Source organism: Callorhinus ursinus, unplaced genomic scaffold (assembly GCF_003265705.2).
Source record: "Callorhinus ursinus isolate GAN/ISIS: 27379988/994484 unplaced genomic scaffold, GSC_fseal_2.0 scaffold4, whole genome shotgun sequence".
NCBI classification, from domain to species: Eukaryota; Metazoa; Chordata; class Mammalia; order Carnivora; family Otariidae; genus Callorhinus; species Callorhinus ursinus.
This window is the reverse complement of record NW_027397066.1, coordinates 127,947,204-127,974,116: the sequence shown is the minus strand read 5'-3', so window position 1 is coordinate 127,974,116 and position 26,913 is coordinate 127,947,204. Positions and strand designations below refer to the sequence as shown.

Genomic DNA, 26,913 nt, shown 5'->3' with positions numbered 1-26,913 from the left:
AAATTAAAACAATTTAAATTGCTATGTAAGAATTAAAAACAGAATTTATTGATTCACGCTAAAATGTCTAGCGAATAGTTTCCACTATGATTTTAAGCTCTGACTCCATTTCTTTCCCTAGAGGCCCCAAAATAAGTTAATTAGGAAATGGAACATACTTGTTAACATCTTTGAAAACTAGCTTGTCAAAATGGCCCCTGGAATATCATTACCGTATAAGAATTGAGACTTAAAACATTTAAAGAATTGGTTCACAAGTCTTAACAAAAGTGCTTAGAAATTTAGATCTTTCTTTGGTACCCTGTGCTGCTTTTAGTTCTCTTTATTTTTTAATTACATGGAAACCCCATATTTAACACACACACACACACACACACACACGTGTACACGTGCATGCCCACACGCATACACACACACTCCCCGGCCCCCCATACACACAAATGAAATTCGCACCCACCCCACCTCTGTATAGTAGCTTATCTGCAGTGTTCATGCTGCAACTGCTGCATTGAGGGGAAGTGGTGTTCTGCTGTTTTCATATTAGCTTTGTTATCATGCAGTATTTTCAGCTGCTCATACTCATTACCATACAGCTGGTATGTAGAGAAGAGAAGGAAGCAAGCAGAAGTTGTACTGTCTACAAGAATAAGAAGCTCTCTTGCAGATGGGGTGCTGGCAGATGGGGCATGTGTTTGAACAGGTTTTACTAATAACAGAGTGCATTAAAAATCATTCTGAGAAAGTCCTAAGGTCAGTGCCATGAATTCAAAGCTCGAGAGGTTGTTCAGCTTTTTGTAGACCTTTTGAGAATATTAATTAACTCTAATACAAAGAGTAATAAATGGCCAAGCACAGCCTCTTCCAAAACATTTTTTATAGTTTTTCCTTTTTCATTTTAGGATATTTTCTCTTTAATGTAATTTAAAAAGCATTGATATTGTTTGCTAATGTCTGACATCATCTTACACTGTATTTTGCACTCTTCATTATATTTACTGAAAATTCCCAGACTGTGGTTATATACAAAAGTATATATACTTTGAGCAACATAATAACATTCTTCAGCTTTAATATATAAATGTTAAAATATTTCTTGGAAGATGAAAACCAAAGAGGATTTAGAAATGCCTCTTTTTATATTGTTGACTACATTGAAGTTTAAGATGAATTGTGTTCTATCTCCATTCAAAGTTAGAAGTGAATGGTATGCCCCAAAATGAATCTTTTGTTAAAATTATTACTTACATGCTTTTCATATTCACAAAACCAAATGAAGTAGTAATGAAATAACTATCAGTAACTTAAAAAAAAAAAGGTGTTTCAGTGGGATCTTACTCCTTTTGACCTTTTTCATTAAGTGTAGTGTTTCTTGGTAGATCCTGTCTCAATGGGAGATCATGATAAAAAGCAGGGAAAGCAAAATAAAGGTAGCCAATTACATGTAAAATATGCAGTATTCAATTTAATTTTAATGGAAATGGCACTTAGCCTGTTATTTTGTTCATAGAGATTAAAATATATATTGCCAAAGGGATTTTCTTTTTTTAGCAAGTATTATAGTGCTTTTGGTAACTCTCAAAAACTTTCATGCTTCAGATTTCTTGTCAGTAAAGTGGAGATAGAAAAATGCTATCTGTTGGGTTAATACCAATGAATAAATAAAATGCTTTGAGACTTGTGTGAGATTTAATAACACTGAGGGTTGTTAAAAGTGTGTATATCCCTTTTAATAGTAAAAGTTTATATTCTGTTGGCAGTTTTAAAGGTACAGGAAGTCCTAAGCCTGGTTGGCTTTTAATAACAAAGATAATTGCATTTTTGTTGCATATCAAACTGTATTTTCTTCCAGTTTAGTTTATGCTTTACTTGGTAGTGGATAAATATCTAGAAAATTTTATTACTTTTCCCTGAAGGGGAAATATATGTATATAGATACATAAGATATTATAAATAATATTATCTATAACATAGTACTAAATAAGTAATAAATTTATAAAATGTGTTGTTCATCTATTTGACCTTTCCTTATACTGAAAATTGAGTTTTTCAAATTATGCTGAAAAGTAATAATTTCTAGTTATTCTGTCATTATTGATTAAAGTGTGTGTTACATTGTTCATTACCTCATGTAAATATTATTTATTGATACCCTGATAAGTGTAAGGACTATGTGAGGAGCTGAGGTAAAAGAATCAAAATAGAAGTGGTCACTGCTTTCATGGAGCTTAGGGTTTAACGGGGAAGATGGACAAATAATTAATGTGTCTACACTGTGACAAGGCACTGTGATTAACAGCTTTAGAAAGGAAATTCGAGATGGCCTGTACAGAGATGATTCGCATGTTTTTATCTCCAATCTAGACCTTTGTTCTGAGCTCCAGAGCTAGTTGGAGCATGATATCCTCCCCTGGATATCTCGGAGACACCTCAAGCCAAATATGACCAGACATGGACTTTGTGATCCTCCCTACCCCAGGAAAGAAAAACAAGCAAACACTGACTCTTGTCTAGTATCCTCTCTCATGTCCCATCCAGTTGCATAAGAAACCTAGGTGTCATCCCTGATAACTCCTCCTCCTTTATTCTTCACGACTAATCAGTCTGTCACCAGATCCTGTCAGTTTTATGTCCTATGTATCTCTTAAATGTTCACTTCTATCCATCTTGGTTGCACCTAGCTCGTCTAAGCCACTATTATCTCTCGCCTGGCCTGGTGGAATAACTTCCTCACATAGTCTCTCCACATTCACTCTCACTTCCATTCTGGTTTTAATATTATATTTAGAATGATTTTTCAAGAGGCATATCTGATTATTTCCTTCCCCTGACCAACATCCAGCATAAGCTTTTCATTGCTCCTAGGGTAAACACCAAAATCCTTTATGAGGTCTTGCATAATCTAGCCCTTGTCTACTCCTCTAGCCTCATTTTGCACTTACCATAGAACCTCTACTGTTCTGTGCACTGCAGCCATGGGTGCCCTTCCCCCACCACAATGCACTTTAATCATTCCTTCAGAGAAGAGAAGTCTTCTCTGAACCCCCAGACTAGGTCAAAACCTTAACGTTATGCATTTTCCTAACATTCTGCAGCATTTACCACAGTTTTACTTTTGCTTTGTTTTGTTTTATTGTCTTTCTCTCCTACCACACTATAAAAGCTCCTACCACAGCCATGAAGCTGAGACCATCCTTAATTTATGTATAATAGGCACCCAAATAAATACTGTTGAATGAGTGTCTGCAGGAAATTAAAATAACCATTTAAATCTACATTTGTTGTAATTACGTATCCCAGGTAGAATACAAATAATTAGTTGAAACAACCTAGGATAGAATCACAGAGGTATGCATGTATCAACAATGATGTTTACACCTAGGAAGTGATAACCACACATGGATCAAATTGACATTTTTTAAAGATGGATTGACCCTTACAAAAAGATCTGTGTGATGAAATTAAGAAACAGGACCAAAGGGATAACCACATATTGAAGCATATATTGTATATAGTGCCCCCCACACTACTACTTGTTAATAAGTCAAGTATTTTTAGGCTGTCTATTAAACTAAAAAATTCAAAATCAGGTGGAAGTCATAATTCCCTATTAAGTGTTTTGGGGTTGTAATAGCCAATAAAGAGCATTTAAAACAGTTTCTTTAGTATTGGGATACATAACTTTTGCCAGTTTTCTATGGTGTTCAGATCATTTGGGTAAGGGAGAAAGAACTCGTAGCCCTTTCAAAAGGACTTTCCAATGAGATACTTTGGTGTATTCTGTTTTCAGCTTTTTTTCATTATTTCATGTTTTAAAGATAGAAAGTATTGGGCATGAGGGAGTGAGGGTAGATACAGTTCTTGGCGGGGGTGGGGGGTGGTTTAGAAAAGGAAGCAAAACCCATTTATTATTGTAAACATCTTTCATCAGATAGATTTTTTTTCATTCTGCCTACTGATGGCTGCCTACCGTCAATACAATGTCAAAGATAATGGGAGCAAGCCTTCACCAAGGAGACATTGGCAGGAGTGTATTAATTGTCAAGCTGCTCTTGGTAAATTCCCAGGGGTAAAGTGTATCAAAGTGCACAATTAGCTATCTGGTTTGTCTCTTCTTTCTCTGTGTTGCTGTGACTCTAACATAGATTTCATCTGCATATCACACATTTGCATACTGAAATCGCTGGGGAAACATCCTAGAGATTTCTTAACTACCAATACTTCTTGCTATGTAGGTAGAAAACCCTGTTTTCATTTTCTATAAACTGGAGACCAAGATTTGCCTGTGTTCAAATCCCAGGTACCCTACTTAATAGTTGTATGCCCTTGGGGAAGTTACTTAAACTCTCTGTGCCTGTTTCCTCATCTGTAAAATGGGACAGTAATACTACCTACTTCATAGGGTCATTAGATAGCTTCAGTGAATTTATATAAGTACCTAGAAGAGTGCCTGTAAGTTCTCTTCTCTGTATACTTCATTTTCTTAAGAGAACTTTGTCTTTTTTTAAACAGTTGCTTATTCAAGCTTGAATAGTTTATGATACTTTTGATGGTGGGCAGTAAAGGAGCACTCAGATCAGATTAAGTGTAGCATTTATTTTCCCTTTTTTCTTTAGGTTTAAAATGCTGCCTTGTGTTTCTTGGAAATATCTCTTCCTCTTTCTAGCTCTATGCATTGTCATATAAATTGAGCAATTTCATTTATCAATTATATTGATTTGTCATTTTTTTACTGACTTGTCTGTCCTTACCCCCGAATTTGGGAGTTCTTCCAGGATAGAGATTACATCTTGCTCAGTTTCTGCCTACTTTTTGCTTAGTGTCTGGCTTTCAAGAACCCTGGCTAAATATTTCTTGAATGTAGCAGATGTAAATCTATCAAAATAAAATGTATGAATCACTGTTTAGTTTTTTTCTCCCATCTTGTTTCATTGTTTAGAAAACAAGGAACCATTATATGAAGCAGGATTCATTTGGATGAGACTAATAATATTACAGTGGAATTTGGGGTTAGAGGCTCACAATTAAATTTTTCTCACAGTAATTTTCTTTTTCTACACTACCTATATGGAAAAACAAGTATAGTACATTTCACAAAGTTAAAGTCTTTGAGATAAATGAATTGGTGGGGAGTAAATTACATCTTGGTCTAACAAAATCTGTTTTTTGCAATTGTTTAATAAAAGCTAGTTGAATAAAAATATCTTTAAAATACCATTTAATTTTAATCTGCTGTTTACATTGTGATCATGATCATTAACTTGTCTTTATTTAACATCTCTTGAAAAATATGTTCTTAATATGCTGGGTTTTTTTAAAAAGATTTTTATTTATTTGACACAGAGAGAGAGAGAGAGAGAGAGCACAAGTAGGCAGAGAGGCATGGAGAGGGAGAAGCAGGCTCCCCGCTGAGCAGGGAGCCCGACGCAGGGCTCCATCCCAGGACCCTGGGAACCTGACCTGAGCGGAAGGCAGGGTCTCTTGATAGAATAACTTTAAAGGAAAGACTGAAAATGAAGAGGGGTTTGTGTGTATGTGTGTATGTATCTTTATCCCAAGGGCTAACAAAATATTACAACTTTAAAAATATTCCATACTTCGGACGCCTGGGTGGCTCAGTTGGTTAAGCGACTGCCTTCGGCTCAGGTCATGATCCTGGAGTCCTGGGATCGAGTCCCACATCGGGCTCCCTGCTCAGCAGTGAGTCTTCTTCTCCCTCTGACCCTCCCCTCTCTCATGCTCTCTCTATTTCATTCTCTCTCTCAAATAAATAAAATCTTTAAAAAACAAAAACAAAAAAAAATATTCCATAGTTCAATATCTTTTTGCTAGCTTTGACTTTATGTGATTTAGTAGATTTAAGCTATTCTTCATAGGATATTTTTTCATGTTGTAAAAGTTTGAACGTGTATTGACTCAATTAAAAAGAATTTAAGATTCAGCTTTTCAAGAGTGTTCTCAAATCACCATGTAACAGTTCTCAATGGACCAGCTGTATGCACAGAGCAGTTCTTAAATTGTAATGCACATTTGTTTAGTAGTCATTGGGCCATCATTACATACCATGAGTTCACACAGCTGGAAAGAAACTCGTATCCATCCTGCAGAAAGAACTTTTTAGAATCATGTATCAAGTGTGGCAGACTTTCCAAGTTAATTTTTAAACATTTGGAGGCTTTGAGTATTTATAGATAAACACGTTCTTAAATATGAAAGAATTTTTTAATAAAGAAAATGAACTTATAAATAAAATATTTCTATTATAGTAGTTTTTCCAAGATGTCAAAGTGCTCCTGACCATTGATCTTACAGTTCACTGCGAATAAAAAAACTACTATAGATCGTGTACATTTTCAGATGAATAGTTATTTTGAAAATATTTCCATAATCCAAAAATATTTCCAAAATTATGTCAAACCCTACTCATGACCCATCTATTTCTAGCAAGCTTTATTTTGTACTCTGCTTTTGTGTACTGAATCTTTACAGTCTGTTGGAATTTCCTAAAAAGGTAGGGGATCATGTAGGCATTATGCTAGTCAGATAATTCTTGATTCTTTCAAAGCAAAGAATGCAGTTTGTTAAATTATATATACAGTAATTGCTTTAAAATGTAAACTGATGTTTCTAAAATGAATCTTTAGAATCCTCCTTTTTAAATGTAGTAGGGGCATGATTACTAGGTTTCTTCCCTCCTTACTTGACAGCTGTGTCAAACACAGATACTTAAAGAGTAGGCAAGCTACTCTAAAGTAAATAAAGAATTGATTAAAGATCACCATGATGCACACTTTCTAGAGCAAGAACCTGGAGTGATTTATGTTTCTTATTGGCCTAACACCAATATGGAATTATTAAGTGTTCTTGAATAAGTGGAATAAGTTCTAGTCCACAGACTTTGATTCATAACTAGAGTTTTAAAAGATTGGTTAAAGTTATCCCTACTCATTTTAAATTCCTCTGGAAATTTTATAAGATGACTGAGATGAAAAGAAATGCTATATTTTAAAAAGTGTAAGTTTGAATCTGGACTTTATGTATCTGCTAGTCAAATTTTATAATTGGACATAATTATCAGAATTGGAAAGTGAACCAAAAGAAGATTACTGAGTTGAGAATAACATGTATTTTAGATTAAGCAGATCTTGGATGACTACATGCTAACGAGAGTGTACCTAAGTAGGGTTGTACGTGGGGCTGTACTAAGCTTTAGTTGAAGGCTTTTTCCAATTTTGAGATTCCATGATTATGTTCTGGAATTTTTTATGATCACAAAGAAGTAAAAAGTATACCTTGGATAAAATCCTTTTGTCTATGATAATGAAAGGTAACCATGTCTTTTATCCTTGTAGACATTTGCTAAAAGAAGGCTGGCAGATCCATCTACAGAGATCTGAGCCCAGCATTTCTGTCTTTCTCAAAAAGAGTAAATTATCAAATGTAAAGATAAAATCAGAACATAGAAAGTAGAAGGGCAAGGAAATAGAGATATGATACAGTAGATACTCCTCCATTCTTATAGAATTGAGTTACTAGATATAAAGATTTAGGATAGTGCTTGTTGACACGTGGTGCAGACTAAGTATTACCTGCTATTCCAATTCTCTTTCCTAAGTTTAGGAATCTTTTGGGATAGGTGTTGAGTTTGAGAGTAAGTATGAGGGAAATGGAAGAGTAATTGCTGCATGAAAGAGTTGAAGAGTTCAAATACAGTTATATATTCTTTTCTCTGTATCTCTGATTTCAGCAAGTGAGAATTACTTTGTGAGCAATCTTTAATTTTATATACATTTTTGAAAATAAAAATAATATAGGCAAAAGTATATACAGAAGTTCGGTTGTGTTTACTCTCATTCTAGAAATCCTCTAATGACTTCACATTGCACTTAGAATTAAATCCAAACTCTTGACCATGACCTACAAGATATTACATGATCTGGCCCTTGGTTACCTGTCTGACATCATCTTGTACCAGTCACATCATCCTAGCCAGACTGGCCTTATTCTTGCTGATCCTAGACTCTATCATTTTGACTTAAAATTGTTGTTTCCCGGGTGATGCCATTCAGAATTAGCCACGGTTCCCTACTACCTTTAGTATCTACTTCTACCTGTTTTATTTCTGTCTTAAAACTAAGCATTATATGAAGTTATCTTAACTCATGTATTGTTTACTTATTATGTGTCTTCCCCCTCTCCCAGAATATAAACTGTAGGAGAGTAGAAAGCTCATCTGCATTGTTTGCCACCTTATACCTAGAGCCTAAAACAGTTGTTAGCACATAGTAGGTGCTCAAAAGGTTATGCAAGTAAATTTGTTTATTGACAGGTAAGAAAAAAGAGGGAAAAGCTCTTATTAAGCCACTTAGATGACCACTGTGAATATTTTTATGTATTTACATAGGCTTTTCTCTATGCATACACACACATACACATACACACTTAAATATTTGCGTATATATTCTACGAAGGACCATACTTTATATCATGTGTTTGATTCTTATGTACCTTCTACTTTAATCTAGCCCTTCCCCTAGTTCTGGACATGATGAGCAGTTTCTATGACTTCAAAATTTTCTACAATGAAGTATTTTCCTTAAAAGGAGGCTTTGAGTCTGGGGGCTGAAGGGGCAGGGAATGGGAAGAAAGGGCTGGATGTAGAACAAGACAAACTGTTTAATTTTCCAAGCAAGTCATGTGTTTTTTAATATCAGAGGTCCTTTTCCCACATATTGGTATAAGTCAATGAATCTTATACCCTACTGCCCCAAATTAAATTTTTTATTGTCTTTTCATCAAGTTTGGGAGAGATTATAAGGTTTGAATGAATATTTATTTAAGAAATCTCTTCTTCACCATTCCCCCCTTGAGTACAGACTGCTTGAATGTATGATCTGGTATAAATGCCTTATTGAAACAGAAGGACCCCTTATTAGTCAGTGTTTATAACTAAATAAAAAGTCAACAGTCTTTACACCCACACAATAAAGTTCTCCTTGTACAGAAAGACACATATTATCCCTAAAATGGGAGAATGAATCATGGCAGAAAGTACTTTTGAAGAAACCATTACTAGTATGTTAAAGAATATTTTAACTGTAATATTAAATGTTTGGATAAGGAGATGTATTGCTAAATAGGTTACACCCTAATGAACATTATAGGACCAGTGACTACTAGAAGACTTATAGATGATGTTAATTCTTTAAGCTAATGACAGTGGTAGTCCCACATAATCTTTGTCCCAAAGATGATGATTTCCTTTTTTCTCCTAAACATCTACTAAACTTCTGTCTTTTAAGCTTAGAAACAAGACCACTTTATATGAAATCTTCTCAGACTATTTGAATGATTTCTTCATTTTCTGACCTCCTACACTACCCAATTTGGCACTTGATAGATATTGTTCTCTATTAGTTTCTTGTCTTGCCAGCTGGATTTTAAGTATCTTGGTGGGAGAAAGATTATTATTGTAATGTTCTTATTTGTCCTCAGTAGCATTTTGTAGATATTGGGATATAGATGATTGTTTCTTAATTGATTTCTTTTAACCTAAATCTTTCAGTTTCTGTCACATTTTCCCCAATTGCTACCATGTCTTTGCCTCAGATTTCCCACATGTAGCAGAAGCATAGTCATATAGACCCAGATAATTATTCCATGAACTGAATAATCAAGATTTAGTTATAGTTTGCATATGTAATTGCTATTTGCAAAATATAACACTTTTTTTTCTTTCTTTAGCAATGTCTGATTTTTTAGCTTACCTTGAGCCATCACATATGTAATAGAAATAGAAATCAGTTGAAAGTAGTGAATTGGGACCAGAGTCTAAGGTTCTAATATAGCTGTATAACCCTGAGCAAGACACTTAATTCTCTACCTCCCTTTTCTCTCCTGTTAATAACAGTTATTATTTTATAGGATATCTGTTATACCCTGGGCATCTACTAGGTCCTCACAATGACTCTGTGGGTTAGGATGGTAAAGTAGATGGTAATTACCATTACAAGACCCAGAACTCATAAAGGTCAAATAACCCCTACCAAAGTTGCACTCTAATAATGGCAGAGCTGGTGTTTAAATTCAATTTTCTTCAATTCCAACGCTTATGTTCATTTCAGAAATGAAGGGAAATTAGATTAGATGACTTCCAAGTTCCCTTCTAGTTCTAAACGTATGGCTTCCTGCTATTAATGTTTTTGTTATTGTTATTGATTCAGTATATATGACTTTTTTACTTCTTAGCCTTTAGACCTTTTTTCAAAACTTTTTGGTCATGACTAATGTACGAAATCAATTCCGGGATTTTAAACCTTAAAATGAAAGGTTATTTTAGTACTAAAATATAAGATTGATATACCACACCTATAGAAAATTTTTCTCAAATCAGATAAATATATTTGAACATCACAACCAGCAGCAATAAATATGGAACTGGATAAAGAAAGTATAAGAGCAAATAGGGTTCTAGGTCTTATATTGATGGAAAATTGATTTCATTCTTTCTTCATGTTAAATTCTTCCCTGGGTCATATTTGCTGCTTCATTTTTCTTGAAGTCTACCTTATATTTATATTTTTCTTACTTTATTGAAGGGTGACTATAAAAAATTTATAACAAAATTTTGAGAGGAAACTTTTGCATATAAATTTGAGATGCTTACTGATAGTTTATTTTGGATCTGAAGCATGAGATGTAAAGATTAATTGATTTCTAAATAAATCAGGATGAACTCTGGAGTGACTTACTTTGTCAAATTATTACAGGTATTGCTTGTCTGGATAGAGGTATTGTAAGGAATGTTTTGGTACATGTATTAAGTCTGATAGCTCTATAACAATATGAATTTCAGAAGAGCAAACAAGCAAAATTCCCATCTTCATTGTTTTCTTCTGTGGCTGGGATAAATAAAACTCAACTTGCATTATTGTGTCAAACTCTGTATGTTTGTATATTTTTATATTGGTAGATATATACATATGCACATATGTTTATCTAATTGGCCCAATTAGAAGGGATGAAAAAAACTTTTACTGCTTGAATTAATGTTGCATTTTATTTGTGTCAAATCTTGATGGGCTTCATTTTTGTAAATACAGTTATAAATACCTTGAACTTCAAGAAAAAATGTATGAAAGTATCACTCCTACAATTATAATTATCTTAAAAATTCTTTAAACCATTCTGAGCTATGTTGTGACTGCATTTTGATTTACTGAGGTTAGAATTGAGTATATAATTATTATAAGCACTACCCCCCTCCCCAAACAAGTTTATTTTAAAGTTACATATAGTGTTTGTGATTTTTTTCTAATGCAGTAATATTTCAATTACTTGGATGGTAATTTCAAACTAAATCTGGCTCACCTTGTCTTATTTTACATATTCTCAAAAAAATAATTTAGAACTAATTTCAGCGTGAGTTCTGGAAGTCAGATGTGTATATATTACCCTATTCTGTGTCATAAATTCAATGGAGGAAGAAAAAGTTTTCTTAATTGTATACTGTCCTGTGCCTGACAAATACTAGATGCTAAATAAACGCTTAATTAATAAGAGTGGGAAATAGCTTATTGATCAGTACTGCCACCTGCTTGCACTAGGGAAAATGTAGGTGGTGGGCATACATACTATTTTAATTCATAATACCTGTGACAGGACAGGCTATTAACTTGCCAGTTTCAGTTGTGAACCTTTTAAAGGTACTCATATCCCAGGGGTGCATGGGTGGCTCAGTTAGTTAAGCATTTGCCTTCAGCTCAGGTCATGATCCCAGGGTCCTGGGACTGAGCTCTGCATTGGGCTCTCTGCTCAGCTGGGAGTCTGCTTCTGCCTCTCACTCTCCCTCTGTGCTCTCTCTCTCAGATAAATAAATAAAATCTTAAAAAAAAAAATGAACTCACATCCCAGAAAGTTAATGACAGTGGGTTAGTGCGATTTCAAAAAGTTTGTTTCATCCTCAGCATGCTTGACATTCCCTTCTTTGATGTTGAAGTTTTGAGCTGTCTCTAATCTAAATTCTGTGCTGGGGCCAAACAGCTAATTGTGGTAGGTAGTTTTTCTAGTGTAATATCAGAGTAAAGAATGTTGTGATAATAATAAAGAAAATCACTGAGATAAGAATATAAACATATTCTTCTATAAAATGGAAATAAATCTTTAAATGTTAGCAAGATGGGGTGCCTGGGTGGCTCAGTCAATTAAGCGTCTGACTCTTGATCTCAGCTCAGGTCTTGATCTCAGGGTTTTGAGTTCAAGCTCCATGTTGGGCTCCATGCTGGGCGTGGAGCCTACTTAAAAGAAAATGTTAGGAGCGCCTGGGTGGCTCAGTTGATTAAGCATCTGCCTTCAGCTCAGGTCATGATCCCAGGGTCCTGGGATCGAGCCCCGCATCGGGCTCCCTGCTCTGCAGGAAGCCTACTTCTCCCTCTTCCACTCCCCCTGCTTGTGTTCCCTCTCTTGCTGTCTCTCTCTGTCAAATAAATAAATAAATAAATAAATAAATAAATAAATTCTTAAAAAAATGTTAAGATAATGAAAAGAACCAATAATATTATACTATCAATTCTAATACAATAGATAGACTTTTTAGTACTAAGTATAACGTATTTATGCTTTAGAAAAATGATGCCATGGTTGCTGCTATTTGCTTATATGGCCAGTTATTCAAACACATATAGTGTTTGTGATTTTTTTCTAATGCAGTAATATTTCAATTACTTGGGATGCCTGGGTGGCTCAGTCAACTAAGCGTCTGCCTTCGGCTCAGGTCATGCTCCCAGGGTTCTGGGATCGATTCCCACATCAGGCTCCTTGTTCAGCAGGGAGCCTGCTTCTCCCTCTGCCTGCTGCTCCCCCTGCCTGTGCTCTCTCTCTCTCTCTCTGACAAGTAAATAAATAAAATCTTAAAAAAGTAAAACATTATTTGTTATGTATCATTTTTCTACTGTGTCTTAGAGTAAGATGGGAACCTTCAAGGAGTAGATAGTAGTGGAGAAAGATATATTAAAATAATGACAATGAAATATGATAAGTACAATAATAAAATAATATATTTAAAATGGAAATAATGAACTCTGAGAGTCAGGATGGGGAAGAGTTATTGGATTACTCCTTCACCTGTTGACACTATGGATAAAAATACATACTTCTCTGAAAATACATGATTCAGTGAAGACTGCTTTATTGTTTATATTTTTCTCACTATTTACATGTAGATTAGTTTTGGTTTCTGCCCATAACTACAACTTGCCCTTCTAAAAACGAGCCATTTCTCTCGTGCTAGTTCACAGGTTAATCATTCTGCGGCCTTATTTCCCAGAGGCTTAGACTCTGGGGCAGTACATCTTCGTATCTTTCTTTCTTAAGTAGCTCCTCTCATCCATTCTTCTCATACATCTAGTTCAGTGGAGTTGTGATGAGATGAGCATTGCGTCTGAATTAGCAGTCACTCACCTTGCTAATAGATTTCCACAGTAAGGCTTATAGGTTGTCAGTCAGCACAAGAAATAATTTTTTTATAGAATGGGGAATTAGCTGAAATTACATGAAGATGTACTTTATTGTTTTGAAAATATGGTTCTAAAAATTTGGGTGACAAACACAAGTGTTATCTAGCTGTTAATAGTTGACTAGCTAGTCTTTTTTTTCAGTGAATTTACTAGTTAACATTCTAGCATAGAGCATAAAATACTTTTTTTCCTAAACTTATTTGACATAGATTATGGACTGATCTCAGTTTTGAAATGTTTCTGTATACCACAGGATAAGAAAAGATATAGATAACATACATAAAGGCCTTTACAGTCTTACTACTAAAAAACTTCAATCTTTGCATAAAGTTTTAAACATCTGTATTTTAGGCAAGACTCTCAGAGATAGGAATGGAGAATGGTTTCATTTGCTTTGTTCATATATAGATCATGATGAAATTAATAGATCACAACTTTCATTCATAGTACTTCAGAGAATATTGAAAATTATTTTTATTCAATTTTTCAAAATCTGGTTAGAGGTTTGGTTGACTAGTTTTGCTTGCCAAATTCTTTCTTCACAGATCAAATTAACATTGTAAACAAGATAGGGAGAATTATTGAAATATTTGGGAAAATAAAGTCTTCATGAGTACTTATATACATTCTCACTTAAAGGACAAACTAATAAAAATAATTATGAAATGGGACCCATGGAAGATGGGGATGTCAGGTGGTGGAAGGTCTTTTCAATATATACTTTTTGATTATCACTTTGAGTTTTGAATCATGTAAATATTTTGCCTATTCAAAAATAAAACATGACTATACATACCTGCATATAAATACACATTTGTCAGCATCAGGTTTTCTCATAACTTCATACCACACAAAGGAGCTATATAACCATAAGAGAATTCCTTTGAATATACAAAATTATTTTCTTCTTTTAAATATCCTAGATTTTGGAAGTGGCCCTGGTTTATTAAAGTTGGTCTGTGTCCTCAGTTGAGTAGACTTAATTTGAAAAAGTTACTTCATTTAGAGAGAGGACATGATTTCAATTGAAGTCAAGTTGTATACTGTTATATGACTGATGGGTAGTCCATTTGTCCTCTAATAAGCTAGTTAGCACTGACAAATTTTAGAGAAAATTTCAGGTGTTCATTTTATAATTAGTTTCTTTATATAGCCCAGAATTGAGGCAGGTGGTGGAGGGGAAATTACTTTTTTTTTTTTTTTACTTTGTATTTTTTTAAAAAATCTTGAGTGCTCTGAATCTTCTAACAAAAGGGTTTATAGGTCCATTCCTAACAGTTGGGTTTTTTTGTTTTTGTTTTGTTTTGTTTTTTTTTTTGCTAAGAGATTTCTTTTTAAAAAGAACTTTCCTTTGAAGTAAGCTAATTGTTTATTTAGAAAACTAACGAGTTGCTGGGTACATGTACATACTGTTTCTGAGGGTAATTTCCAGAAGACCCAAGATGTATGTCTTTATAAAATTTTAGATTATCTTATTTCATTTATGTTTTAAAGTAAAAGACATTACAGTGACTTAATGTGTTAGTTATAAAGGTAAACATATTTATTTTTAAAATTATGGTTACTTCATGCAGCATTTAGAATCATTTGCCTAATGAAAGTCATTCATTAACCATAGCGGAGAGTATTAAAATGTAGTAAGTCCACATAGTATTTCTTTTTTTCTGAGGAAACTTTTTAAGTACATAAATAACTATAGCCACACAGTTTACTTGTAATAAAGAATGTTAATGGGGAGGGTAGGATTTAATTAACTAGACCCTTAATAATGGGCCTTTCTAGTCCAAGGAATCTTATAATTGCCTCTGAAGCTAGTTGTGTAGCAAGTTGGGAGATAAAATATCTAGATTTGTGAAGTAGTTGTTCTGAGCAAAAGGTTGCCTTCAGGCACACTTTGGTATTTTTTTATTATTGTGTAAACTACCCTTTTAAAGATAAACAATACACACTGTCAAAATAATTTTGGAGGTAGAAGTCCAATACTTCCTGTTTACTCAAGATTAAATTCACAAATAAGGTTAAGACTCTCCAATGAGCCCAGTTTTTGCTTTCTTTGGAGAAATAGGACCTTTTGGCCAAACTTTATACACTTAATACCAATCTGATAGTCTTAAAAATAAATCGTCATGATTACTAAGAATTGATGAAGTGTGTGGTAATTTTCTTGATATGTTTTAAATGAGTGAAATGGAAAAACATAGGGAATATTTTCATTAAATGTTAATATAAGAAATATGCAGGTTGAAATATGACTTATTACCTAATTTCTGCAAATGTTATATGCTCCAAACTGGTTTACTTTATTGTAAATCCCCCCAAAGAATATTTAATTTCTCCCTTTGGGATTGCTCATTTTGTGTCATCTAAGCTACTTGAAAAATGTGATCAGTCTGTGCCAGTACTGCAATAGGATAACAGTTAGTGGAAATAGCCTGCTTTGCTTCTGTTGGGAGGACTGTATGGAAAATATATTCCATTTTCAAAATGTTTCTGAAAACACTTATTTGTGGAAAGGATGCTTGCCATTTAAAACTCTTCAGAAATGCAGGCTTTACAAAATACAAAATAATCTCCTGAAAGTTTGAAAGGGGAAGGGGGCTGTCGTGTGGGGGCGGTCTCATTTGCTGCCCACATCCTCCCTCTGTTCCGTGCGTTGTGTGCTTACGGGTTCCCTGGAGCGGATCACCATATAATTGATGTGCAGTCTGCATTGCTGAATCCTGGACTGCACCATTCTGTGTTCAAGGGAAGATGTAATCTGATCCCTCTGCTGCTGAGGGAGGAATCTGTTCAGTCAAGGCTTTGACAGGGCATAGTCTCCTCCAATAATCTTCTCGGTTCTCTCTCATTATTCCCTCGAGTTCTCCTCAGTCAAGCTGCATGTATGTATGTGTGTCCCGAGAAGCGGTTTGATACTGAGCTGCATTTGCCTTTACTGTGGAGTTTTGTTGCCGGTTCTGCTCCCTAATCTTCCCTTTCTGACGTGCCTGAGCATGTCCACATTAGAATCTGTGACATACCTACCTGAAAAAGGTTTATATTGTCAGAGACTGCCAAGCAGCCGGACACACGGGGGCACAGAATCACTGAAGGGGAAAAATACAGAAAATATGGGTTTCTACGGCACCCTAAAAATGATTTTTTACAAAGTAAGTAATCTGTTTTCTTCCTGTGTTGTATGATTGTGTGTGTGTGTGTGCCTGCCTGAGAAGGAAAATCTGTATCATCAGAGATGGCTGCAGTATCCTCTAATTTTGGTGGGTGGCTGGATGGCTGGTATTCTGTTTTATAACGTGAATGTAAGCAAATAATGCAAAGACCACGTAAGCTGTAAACAGCTTTAAATTTAAAATAAAATGTATATTTTAATCTGGGAATTTTCACTAAAAATATATTTAGACTTTGGAAATGTGGCTCCGTTAAATGCTGACCTGGAAATACTCTACCCTTAGTTGGCTTTTAGTGAATCTTTTGCCTTTAATTTTTCTATACCTTATGTATATTTCTTTTCTTTTTTCTTTAGTTGACTCTTTTAAAGTCTAGAATCACTACAATATTTAGGACTTATGTCTTAAAAGATCGTATTTACTTTCTGTGCCCCTTAAAAAATTGCAGAATTAATTTTTGGTTCTAAAGTCAGGATTTTCAGTAAATGATATAATATTTAAAAGACTTCTGTGGGTCCTACAGAAAGTGCTTTATTTGGTAAAATATTCTGAAGATAAAAAAATCCTTTCCAAATGGTTCCCTCGATATGTCTTTTGGGCATTTTTATTCATTGAAGGATTTCTAAGATGGAAATAAAGTTTGCTTTTGGTGGCAAATGGCATTTGCACCAATGTGTATTTACAAGATACCCAGGGAAGTTCTGAAAGCCAGTATTACAACTTAATTAGAATGAATATCAAAGTTTCTCATGTTAATTTTGAAAATAAGAATCTGTGGAAGTTATGGAAAAAAAGTAGATTTTTAAGGTAATCTGTACTGACTGACCTTCCTGATAGATACATTTGCGTGTATGTGTACGTGTCTATAATTTATATACATGGAAGCACGTGGCTGTCTATATGTTAAGGCTTGTATGTTTATTTTTGCTTTTTATTAAAATTATTTGGAGAAAGAAAATAATGGTTTTTGAGAGGAATCACTTTAAAACAATATAATGAGTACAGAAACTTCTGAAGGGTTGAAATAAGACCAATTCCATTTCTTTCCAGTAGGTATTTCTTGAACTAAGGTACAAATCCTGGATGAGCTTGTTGTACCCTCACTCTAGTCCCTGATATCATAAGATCATCCCTGTATTTTGGAAGACTTTTTCATGATGATAAAAACATAGTCTTTATTATCCATAGTGTGGTTCAAAAATTTTTATAGAGTCTTGTTGGTTCTTCTTAGTATTTATAATGTAGCATGCTGTGTTATGATGTTCTCATGTGAGGCAGTAGGTAAGGAAAGAAGTCTGCTGCAAAGCAAGGGTTTTCACCTTATTATAAAAAAATGAGTATAGCTCTCTATCACTCTGGGTCTCCCCCTCCCCCATAATTTTCAGTAGTACAGTAATTAATTAGAAGACACAGATCTTGAGGGGGTTGTTGAAATAGAAAAAGTTGAATCTTAACAGATCTTATTTTCTAGTTTTATGACAGATCTATAGTTCAATGACCTCAGTTACTAACAGATGGTGAAATACAAAAAATAAAAATTTCAATTTTGATGTTGACAAAATGCAATTCTGAATGTATTTACAGTATTACACATACATAGCATAAGGAAATACTTGAAAACTGTAGATATCGGATATACCTTACAAAGATATTTAACTCATTCTTTTAAAATCTTTTTGTTGATGTTGCTTTTCAAGTTAGAATATTTTGTCCTGAGTGAGCATCTGTCAGTGAAGTTATATTCTGTGTAAATATCAACTGATGGCTTTTTTTCCACCTTTATTATACCATCTCCAGACTTCTCTCCTGTTATAGATTTACTTTTTTACTCCCCTCATTGCCCATATTCATTGCTTTTGCCTTATTATAATTACTTTCCAAGATCATTTTATTTACACTGTTCTTTTTATACTTTTGTAATAATCTGTGTGTTTTAAATTCAGTTACTGTTACTTCCATTCAGGTTTCAAAATTTTGAGTTTTGTCTGTTTTATCTTGAAATATGTTTTTAAAGGAAAATGATGATCACTAAGAGAGACATGTTAAATATGGTTCTGTAATATGTGTATTAACATGGAATTTTCCCCTATATTGATTCTTAAACTGGAAAATGTGAAAGGTATATCACTTTCAAGGAATATGTATGATGAATATCAATTTTTTAAATCACCATATGCTATTCTTCTGGACAAAATATTGGAGGGGGGAATTCACCTTTCTAGTCTTTAAAGAGTAAAACAAAGTAGAACTAGTAAAAGAAACCATGAAGCATTTATTTTCTACATACATTAACTATGCCTAATTAATGAAAATTTAGGCATATGAAAATTTAAGAATTTTTTTCACTATTGCCAGTGCTAACGTTAAGATTTGCTAGTTGGGACAAGTGATTTTTTTCTTAAATCTATCTTATTTGCTTTACCTTATAGATGAAAAGAAAATTAGACCATGGTTCTGAGGTCCGCTCTTTTTCTTTGGGAAAGAAACCATGCAAAGTCTCAGAATATACAAGGTAATATTAAGTATAATAATTGATTCACTCATGATTTTTATGTTTCTTTAAAGAGGTGATGATTCCAAAAGCATTTCTTCCAGTTTATTCTCATAGGATATAATGTCACTAGTACTGTTGACTCTGTAACACATTTTGAGATCACTAAAAATTGAGAAATACATAATTTTAAATAAGAAGAATGACTACCACTATAGCCTGTGTTTTCTTACTAATACTTTGAAATAAGACACAGCAGAATTTTTCTTACGAATAAAATTTTTAAATCATAAATTTTAAGGAATTCTAAAAAGTAAATTCTAAAATATGAATATGAGCAAATATATCTTGTTACTATAGCAACAGCTATTCTAGGGTAGATATTTATATATGCAAAATTGAAGATATATTTATTAGCAGTGAATTAAACCTCACAGTTGCTAAATAAATCTTACTGTGTTAGAAATCCCCTTTTATTTGCTTGGTAGAGCTTATGTTTTTAACACATACATTTCCACACGAGTAAAATAGTTTCCATAACAACTAAATACAATTGTAGTCTTGTTTTGTGCACCATTCCATCATTTTTGGATTTTGCATCAGTATAAAACTTTTCCCACTCTCACGCTAATTAGGCTAACTTAAGCACAATATCTATTACCCAGCCAGTTAAAAGTGGTTTTGGATGTCATTTGGAATTTTAAAATTTAAATGACAAAAGTATCTTCAGAGCTTTTTTTGGTCTTCTTTGCATAATTGTCACTACTTCAAATTACTGATTAAAAGTTAGCTCTAGAAGCCATAAGAACTTCATGATGGTGATATTTCTTTTTTTCCCTAAATATTTTGATTTAAAGTTATGCTTATTATGTAAGGTGCAATAAAATTAACATTCCTCAGACTTGTTTCTGTGATTGAGCACTGTTAGAGATTGCATCTCTTTTTTTTCCCAAAGAGTTTATATTTTTATTTCATTCAGTTATAAAAAAAAATTTTTTTCAAATGCTCTTCCATGAAATTTGAAATCATAATAGTTAGTTTTATATGCAAAAAATGCAGAGATGATACAGAAGAGAAAAATAAAACTCTCTCCTATTTATTCAAGAAATGCTTTCTGTGTGATCTCCCCATGTTGATTGCCCTGTCCCCTTCTCTCTTCCCCTTTGCCTTTTGACAATTTCACTGTTTGGGCACCTCCACCAGAGGGTGTGGAGTGATAGAGAGACAAGTGAAACTCTTCACTTCATTTTTGCTTTTTTCTTCTAGTCTTGATAAAGTATTTCTTAGAGAGAAAGTTGAGTTTAATGTTAAAAATGTACTATTTTTAATGTGTAGATTCCAGTCAGCCATATCATTTTGGTCTTCTAATAATATGGCTGATACCAGGACAAAGGTATTAAAGGGTTCAGTTGTTTTTAAGGCTGCTTATAAACAAATGCTAAATTTTTACTACAGGACACATTTTAATCGAATTTTACCTTTAGTTGCTCACTTTTTATATTGAGAAAACACCCGAAAAGGTGCATGTTCTGTTTTCAGCCTTTTAACATAATCTTACCAAAGCAAACCAAACAGCATATTGACTTCCATGTCTTTTTGGAGACTTTGTCAGTATATATTTGGTGTTTTTTAATTTTTTTGACAGATTTTCTAATAATAACAATGAAACTGATTTTCCATCTTAACATCTTTATTAGAAAATTTAAGTTATGATCACATTCTCTTTCATTTTGGAGAAGAAAATGAGCTTTTGAAATTTGATAGACAGTAAGATAGATTTAATTGTTTTGTTAGAGATTATCATAGATGTATAATGTTAAAAGATTTAAAGGTGGTAGATATGTAGATTTTTCTGTAAAATATGGTGACTAAGATATATTTTTTAACAAAATAATGAGATACGTTGGATAGTAAAGAATTGGGGAGTTGTTTTCATTAGTAATTTATCAAAGCAGATATTGAGCTGTTAGGATACAATTTTTGTGTTCTTTGGATTTAAAACACTTTATTATAGCTCAATAAACTGAAGATTATTTTACAAATGTAATTATGAGTCTTCCTGCATTTTTTTTCCAAATGTCTCTAAAATAGAGATATTCAGTATTTACCTCAAGAATAAACAGTTTAATTATTATTGAATTTGAAAGTAAAGCTTAATATATTAATAACTTGGTTATAACTATACTTTTTCTGCTATTAATCATTTTTAGGAAAGTTGGACAGTTCTAGAGATAGATCATCTAGTCTTAACTCTTTCATTTTACTAGTGGCAGAATTGAATTTCAGGTTTGTTTGTTTTCTTTAATGTCTCAGAGTTTTAATTATTGTATAAAAGTATTTAGATCATCTCATTTTATTTAATTTCATATATAATGTAGTAAGTTTTCGATATTTAACTGTTTTTGAGTAAATATATGTCTATTCAAGGCTTGTTCCTGTCAAATGTCATCTACGCTAAGCTTTATAAAGAACAGTGGAAAGTTGAAAAGAAGTAAATATTACAAATAATTTAGAAGTATCTAGTGAAATGTCCAAAATATTTGAGCATACTGCTTCTACATATGAATTTTTTAAAGCATTAGTAAGTTTTACAACTCTTTTAATTAAGGAAATTGGAACTTTTATTTAATTAAGTAACCGAAGAGTGGTCATAAGAGAGGTAGGACCTGTATCTTCTAAGGATTTTAACATCACTTATATGTATCAACAAGTTGCAGTTTTGCCATAGAGATTCTGTCATTTGGTTGCAATTAGCATTGCTGGGATAATAACAGGTGGCTATGTAGGAGGCGGGAAACCTACTCTAAGAATAGCAGACTAGATTTTGTGTATCCTTGCTGTCTGGGAATAAGCAAACAAAAGTAATAATTCTATTGATGTTTGAAATGTGCCAGATCATATTCTTATTAAATTAAAGCCCATTATTCTTAATAAATGCCTATCTTTGTTTCCACTCTTGTGGGTTTTTTTGTTTGTTTTTTGTTGTTTTTTGTAGCACCACTGGGCTTGTACCATGTTCAGCAACACCAACAACTTTTGGAGACCTGAGAGCAGCCAATGGCCAAGGGCAACAACGACGCCGAATTACATCTGTCCAACCACCTACAGGCCTCCAGGAATGGCTGAAAATGTTTCAGGTGACATGTCTAACAGTACTTGAAATGCTTCACTTAATTGCTGCAAAAAATAAGGGATTATTCAGCCATGAGAAGAAACTGTTACATGCTACACCATGGATGAACCTTGAAAGCATTATGTTAAGTGAAAGAAGCCAGACACAAAAGGCCACATATTGCATGATTATATTTACATGAACTATCCAGAACAGGCAAATCCATAGAGACAGAATGTAGTTTAGTGATTGCAATGTGATTGGTGAGGGGATATTGGGACTAACTGCTAATAGGTACGGGATCTCTTTTTGGGGTGTTGGAAATGTTCTGGAGTCGTTAGTGATGATGGTTGCATAGCAAGATAGGTATGCTGGGAACCATTTAAGTGTACATTTTAAATGGTGACTTTTATGTTATGTGGTGTATATGTCAATAAAAAATGCCTTTGAAAATAAGGAAGCTCATTTTAACTTTTAAGTGTATCCATCGAGAGAATCCAATGCATATTTTGTATTAGTGTGCATTTGCATTTTTTATTGCCTTTTAGATAGTAAGACCTTTCTTCCTTTTCTCCTTGATGTTTGGGTTTCTGGGGTTGCTGAATGTACTTGCTCTCTAAAATTTTTTGCTTAGGGGTTGCCTAGGTGGCTCAGTTGGTTTAGCAGCTGATCCTTGGTTTCAGCTCAGGTCATGATCTCAGGGGCCTGGGATTGAGCCCCTTGTTGGGCTCCATGCTCAGTGGGGAGTCTGCTTAAGGATTCTCTGTCTCCCCCTCCCTCTGCCCCCTCCCCTCACTGGTGTGCACACGCACGCACTCTCCCAAATAAATCTTTTAAAAAATAAATAAAATAGAGTGCTTGGAAGTTAAGCATTTCGGAGTAATGTGGGAACTCTGCTAATTAGTCACTGGTGGTGACTTACCCATCACTGTTACCCTAGTAGTCTTCAAGAGTTGATACAGCTTCTTTTCATCTGTGCCATGCTTATGTATGGCTTCTTATGTTCAAATTCTGATTACTGTATTTTACTGGCATTTAAATTCTTTGAAAGTTTACCAGGAAGATTGGCTACAACCAAACCTCTGTTAGGAATTTTATAACTCCTGATAGTGATAGTAAATTGATTTATTTCTTTTTCCAATGAGATAATGCATATAAATCAAGTATTTAGCAAAATAGTTGACCTAGATTTAACACTTGCTTAATTGTTCTTTGTGAATACTAAATAATAAATTATGTAAAGTGAAGCTATCTCTGATATTAACCATGGCATTAATGTAAAATGAATATATTTCCTTACCTCCGACTACTTGATTGGTGGTATTTTATGAATGCATAAGGGAATAAAAATGCATAAAGGAAAAAGAAGATACTTTACTTGACTTTATTTGATATTTCAGATATTTAAGATGTCCATTATGTAAATCCTTATATATTAAATTCCTGGGCAAAAACTAAATAAGTGTCCTAATCTTTTTCTTCTATTGCTAGAAAACTCACTTGAATCAATGTTGCTTTTAAATGAATTTTTAGAATTGTTTTCTGCCCTTCAGGTGATTTCAGAGAAACTAGGGTAACCTTTTTTTTCAGTTGGTAACTGAAAGGTTAGAGCAGTGGTTCTCAACAGGGGGCAGATTTTCCCCTCTGTTGAAACATTTTTGGTTTCTACAACTGGGGTGGAGGGCAGGACACTGCTGGCGTCTAGTAGGTAAGGGCAATGTAAAGGACAGCCTCCTGTAGCAAACTGTCCTCAGGCCCAAAATGTCACCAGTGTGAGACTGAGCATCTGTGGGTTAGAGGAATTAAAGTTGTATATTATTCTTATTGTAATGTTATGAACGACTAAAATTACAAATAATTTTTTTTGTTTGCATCGCCACAAAGTGATTAAACTTACTTTTCCCCAAGGATTGTTCTCTCTCCTCCTCCCAGTTCTTTTACCTGAGGTTCCTGATTTTTTTAAAAGTTTTAATTTTTTCCTATGCATCCACTCAGAATTTTAATTTTTTTTTTTACCATATCCTTTTTTTTTTAAAGGTTTTATTTATTTATTTGACAGAGAGGGGGAACACAAGCAGGGGGAGTGGGAGACGAAGAAACAGACTCCCCGTTGAGCAGGGAGCCTGACATGGGGCTCCATCCCAGGACCCTGGGATCATGACCTGAGCCGAAGGCAGATGCTTGAGCCACCCAGGCACCCCTACCATATCCTTTTGATAAGAAATTTATCCATCAGTAAGAGGTGAAAATAGGACTCAGACATTCACATTTTTAAAGAAATACTTTAAAGATTTTTATCATCTTTGATTAAGCCAAGATGGGAATATAGGTATGTGTTGTCATGCTTGCACACACATACAGTGGGAGCAGCACAGCACTTGAGAGTAATGCAGAAGCTGATTTCATAACATTTTTTAAAGATTATTTATTTATTTATTTATTTATTTATTTATTTATTTATTTATTTATTGAAAGAGCATGAACAGGGGAGGGGCAGACGGAGAGTCAGGCCCCCTGCCGAGCCTGATCCTAGGACTCTTTGTGCTTTATTTTGCAGGGAGGATGTTTTAGGGAGTTCTTTGTATAATGCTTGCCTATTTCACTAGCTCATGCTTTTTTCTTTCTTTCTTTTTTTTTTAAAGATTTTATTTATTTATTTATTTATTTGAGAGGGAGCACAAGCAGCGGCAGTGGCAGAGGGAGAAGGAGAAAGCAGGCTCCCCATCAAGCAGGGAGCCTGATGTAGGGCTTGATCCCAGGACCTCGGGTTCATGACCTGAGCTGAAGGCAGACGCTTAACCTACTGAGCCACCCAGGCGCCCCTCGCTCATGGTTTTCTTACTGAAATGTCCACATGTTAGTTACCACATATTGTATGTCATCAAGTCTGAGATACATAGGTTATTAGAAGCATTCCATCTTCAAAAATGTTGTTTAAAAAATCATTTCTTAGAATTAATGAGATTCAATAAACTAAAGGTTAGCTTTTGTTCTGTAAAAACAAGCCCATTTGATTGCTTTTCATGTGACAAGTAGATGCAGTCAAGAAAACTTGTTCTTAGCTAATAGGAATAATAGGTAGAATTATCCCTGCAGGTATAGTACTATGTGTATTTTTTCAGATAAATATTCTGCAGCAAAGAAATCTACTGGCAACAAAAGGCCAACTAGACAGGTGTATCAGGACCTTAATCCTTTGAGTACCATATCTATCTCTGACACACCCAGGGCCTCATTGTTGGGCATTGCCCTTTATTTTCAGGGCTGGCACCAAAGGAACTAGAGATGAATCACTTGCCTAAAAACCTACAATGCTTTCATGCTTAACATGTGGAGAGATGTTTCACAGTAAAGTGGGGGAGTCATGAGTTGACCTATGTGCTATAGTTGAGGGATAATTAAACTGGCATGATTTCTACAGATGTGCTGTGGGGGGTATTTAATGAGGACTTTTCTGTTACATAACAAGCAAAATGGGAGAGCTTGTCCCCTTACTGTTCTGCTATTGCTCCTAAGGCAATGATACAGCATTGTTTTGGTCCACCTCCATCTATTCTGACAGAGTACTCTGTACTCAATTTATAAATTGAATGAGAACAAATGATACACCATTTTGGATAAAGGGAAATTGAAACAAAATGCCCCTGCAATATAGAAGTGGAAATTCAAAACAAAACAACACACCAGAAATTTTGTACTGTTTAAATTTTTAGTAGCCATTGATTCTGCTTTTTTTGGCAGCCAGGTTGATGCTTCAGGTTGTTAATTTTGGGACAGAGGATTGGTCATTTTGTTTGCTTGTGCATTTGTGTGTTAATATGTGGGTTTAGTAAAGGCACCAATAACATTAACATTATCTTATGTTGAAATTTATATTTAGAGGTATCCTTATATAATGAGAAACACATATGACTTAGAAGAAAAAGATCTTAGTACAAATTTTGGCTTTGCCTCCTAATACTATGGAATTTTGTTGGTATTATGTAACCATTCTTGCCTTATTTTCATCCTCTGTAAAACAGATACAACACTAAAAGTTGTCAAACAGGAGACAACATATTAATGTGCTTACAGCTATATTTGGAAATATAGTGGAGATTCAGTAAATGTTAGTTTCCTCTCTTGGTCAAGAAATAGCCTTTGTGAGCCTTAGTTTTCTCCAGTCTAAAAAAGGGTTAGTAAAAACAGCTTCATACAAATGTTATTAGCTTAACATTATTAGCATTATTTTAATCAAAACAAATTTGCATTGCATAAAAACTGTGAATGTACTTGGAAAATACTTATACTCAAAGTATTTTTTAAATGATAAAGTAGAAAATACGTGTTTTGAAATTAAAAGTGGAATAAAAATACTCTCTTGAAGGATTTAATTAAGTTCCATGTTAACACTTAGAAATTGTACATGTTCTCTAACTTACTTTATTTAGGTCTTTTTTATTTGCTAGTCAACAAAATATTAAAACAGGATGATGCCAAAAGAAAATGAATTTAGTGTTACTTTGCAATTGTATTTGAAGCAGTATGAGCAAGAAACCTTGTGTGAGGAAGAGTTTAAGAAAGTCATGAGAACTGAGTTCTTGACCACGTGAAATTCAGGCACAGTACTGCCCAAAGTCATAAAATGTTTGT

General features: G+C 34.0%; 1 protein-coding gene across 5 annotated transcripts in view; it reads left to right on the top strand.

The window, feature by feature from the left end:
- Window positions 1–26,913, top strand: part of FBXW7 (F-box and WD repeat domain containing 7) — a 221,462-nt gene that overhangs the window by 172,881 nt on the left and 21,668 nt on the right. For 4 of the 5 annotated variants that reach the window (XM_025874313.2, XM_025874315.2, XM_073892368.1 and 1 more), the window contains 2 exons: window positions 19,108–19,190; window positions 22,165–22,306. In XM_025874313.2, coding sequence (XP_025730098.1) covers window positions 19,108–19,190; window positions 22,165–22,306 — 225 coding nt within the window. Of the gene's footprint in view, window positions 1–16,254; window positions 16,661–19,107; window positions 19,191–22,164; window positions 22,307–26,913 lie in introns of those variants that run through there. The other variant, XM_025874317.2, reaches the window with a different exon arrangement.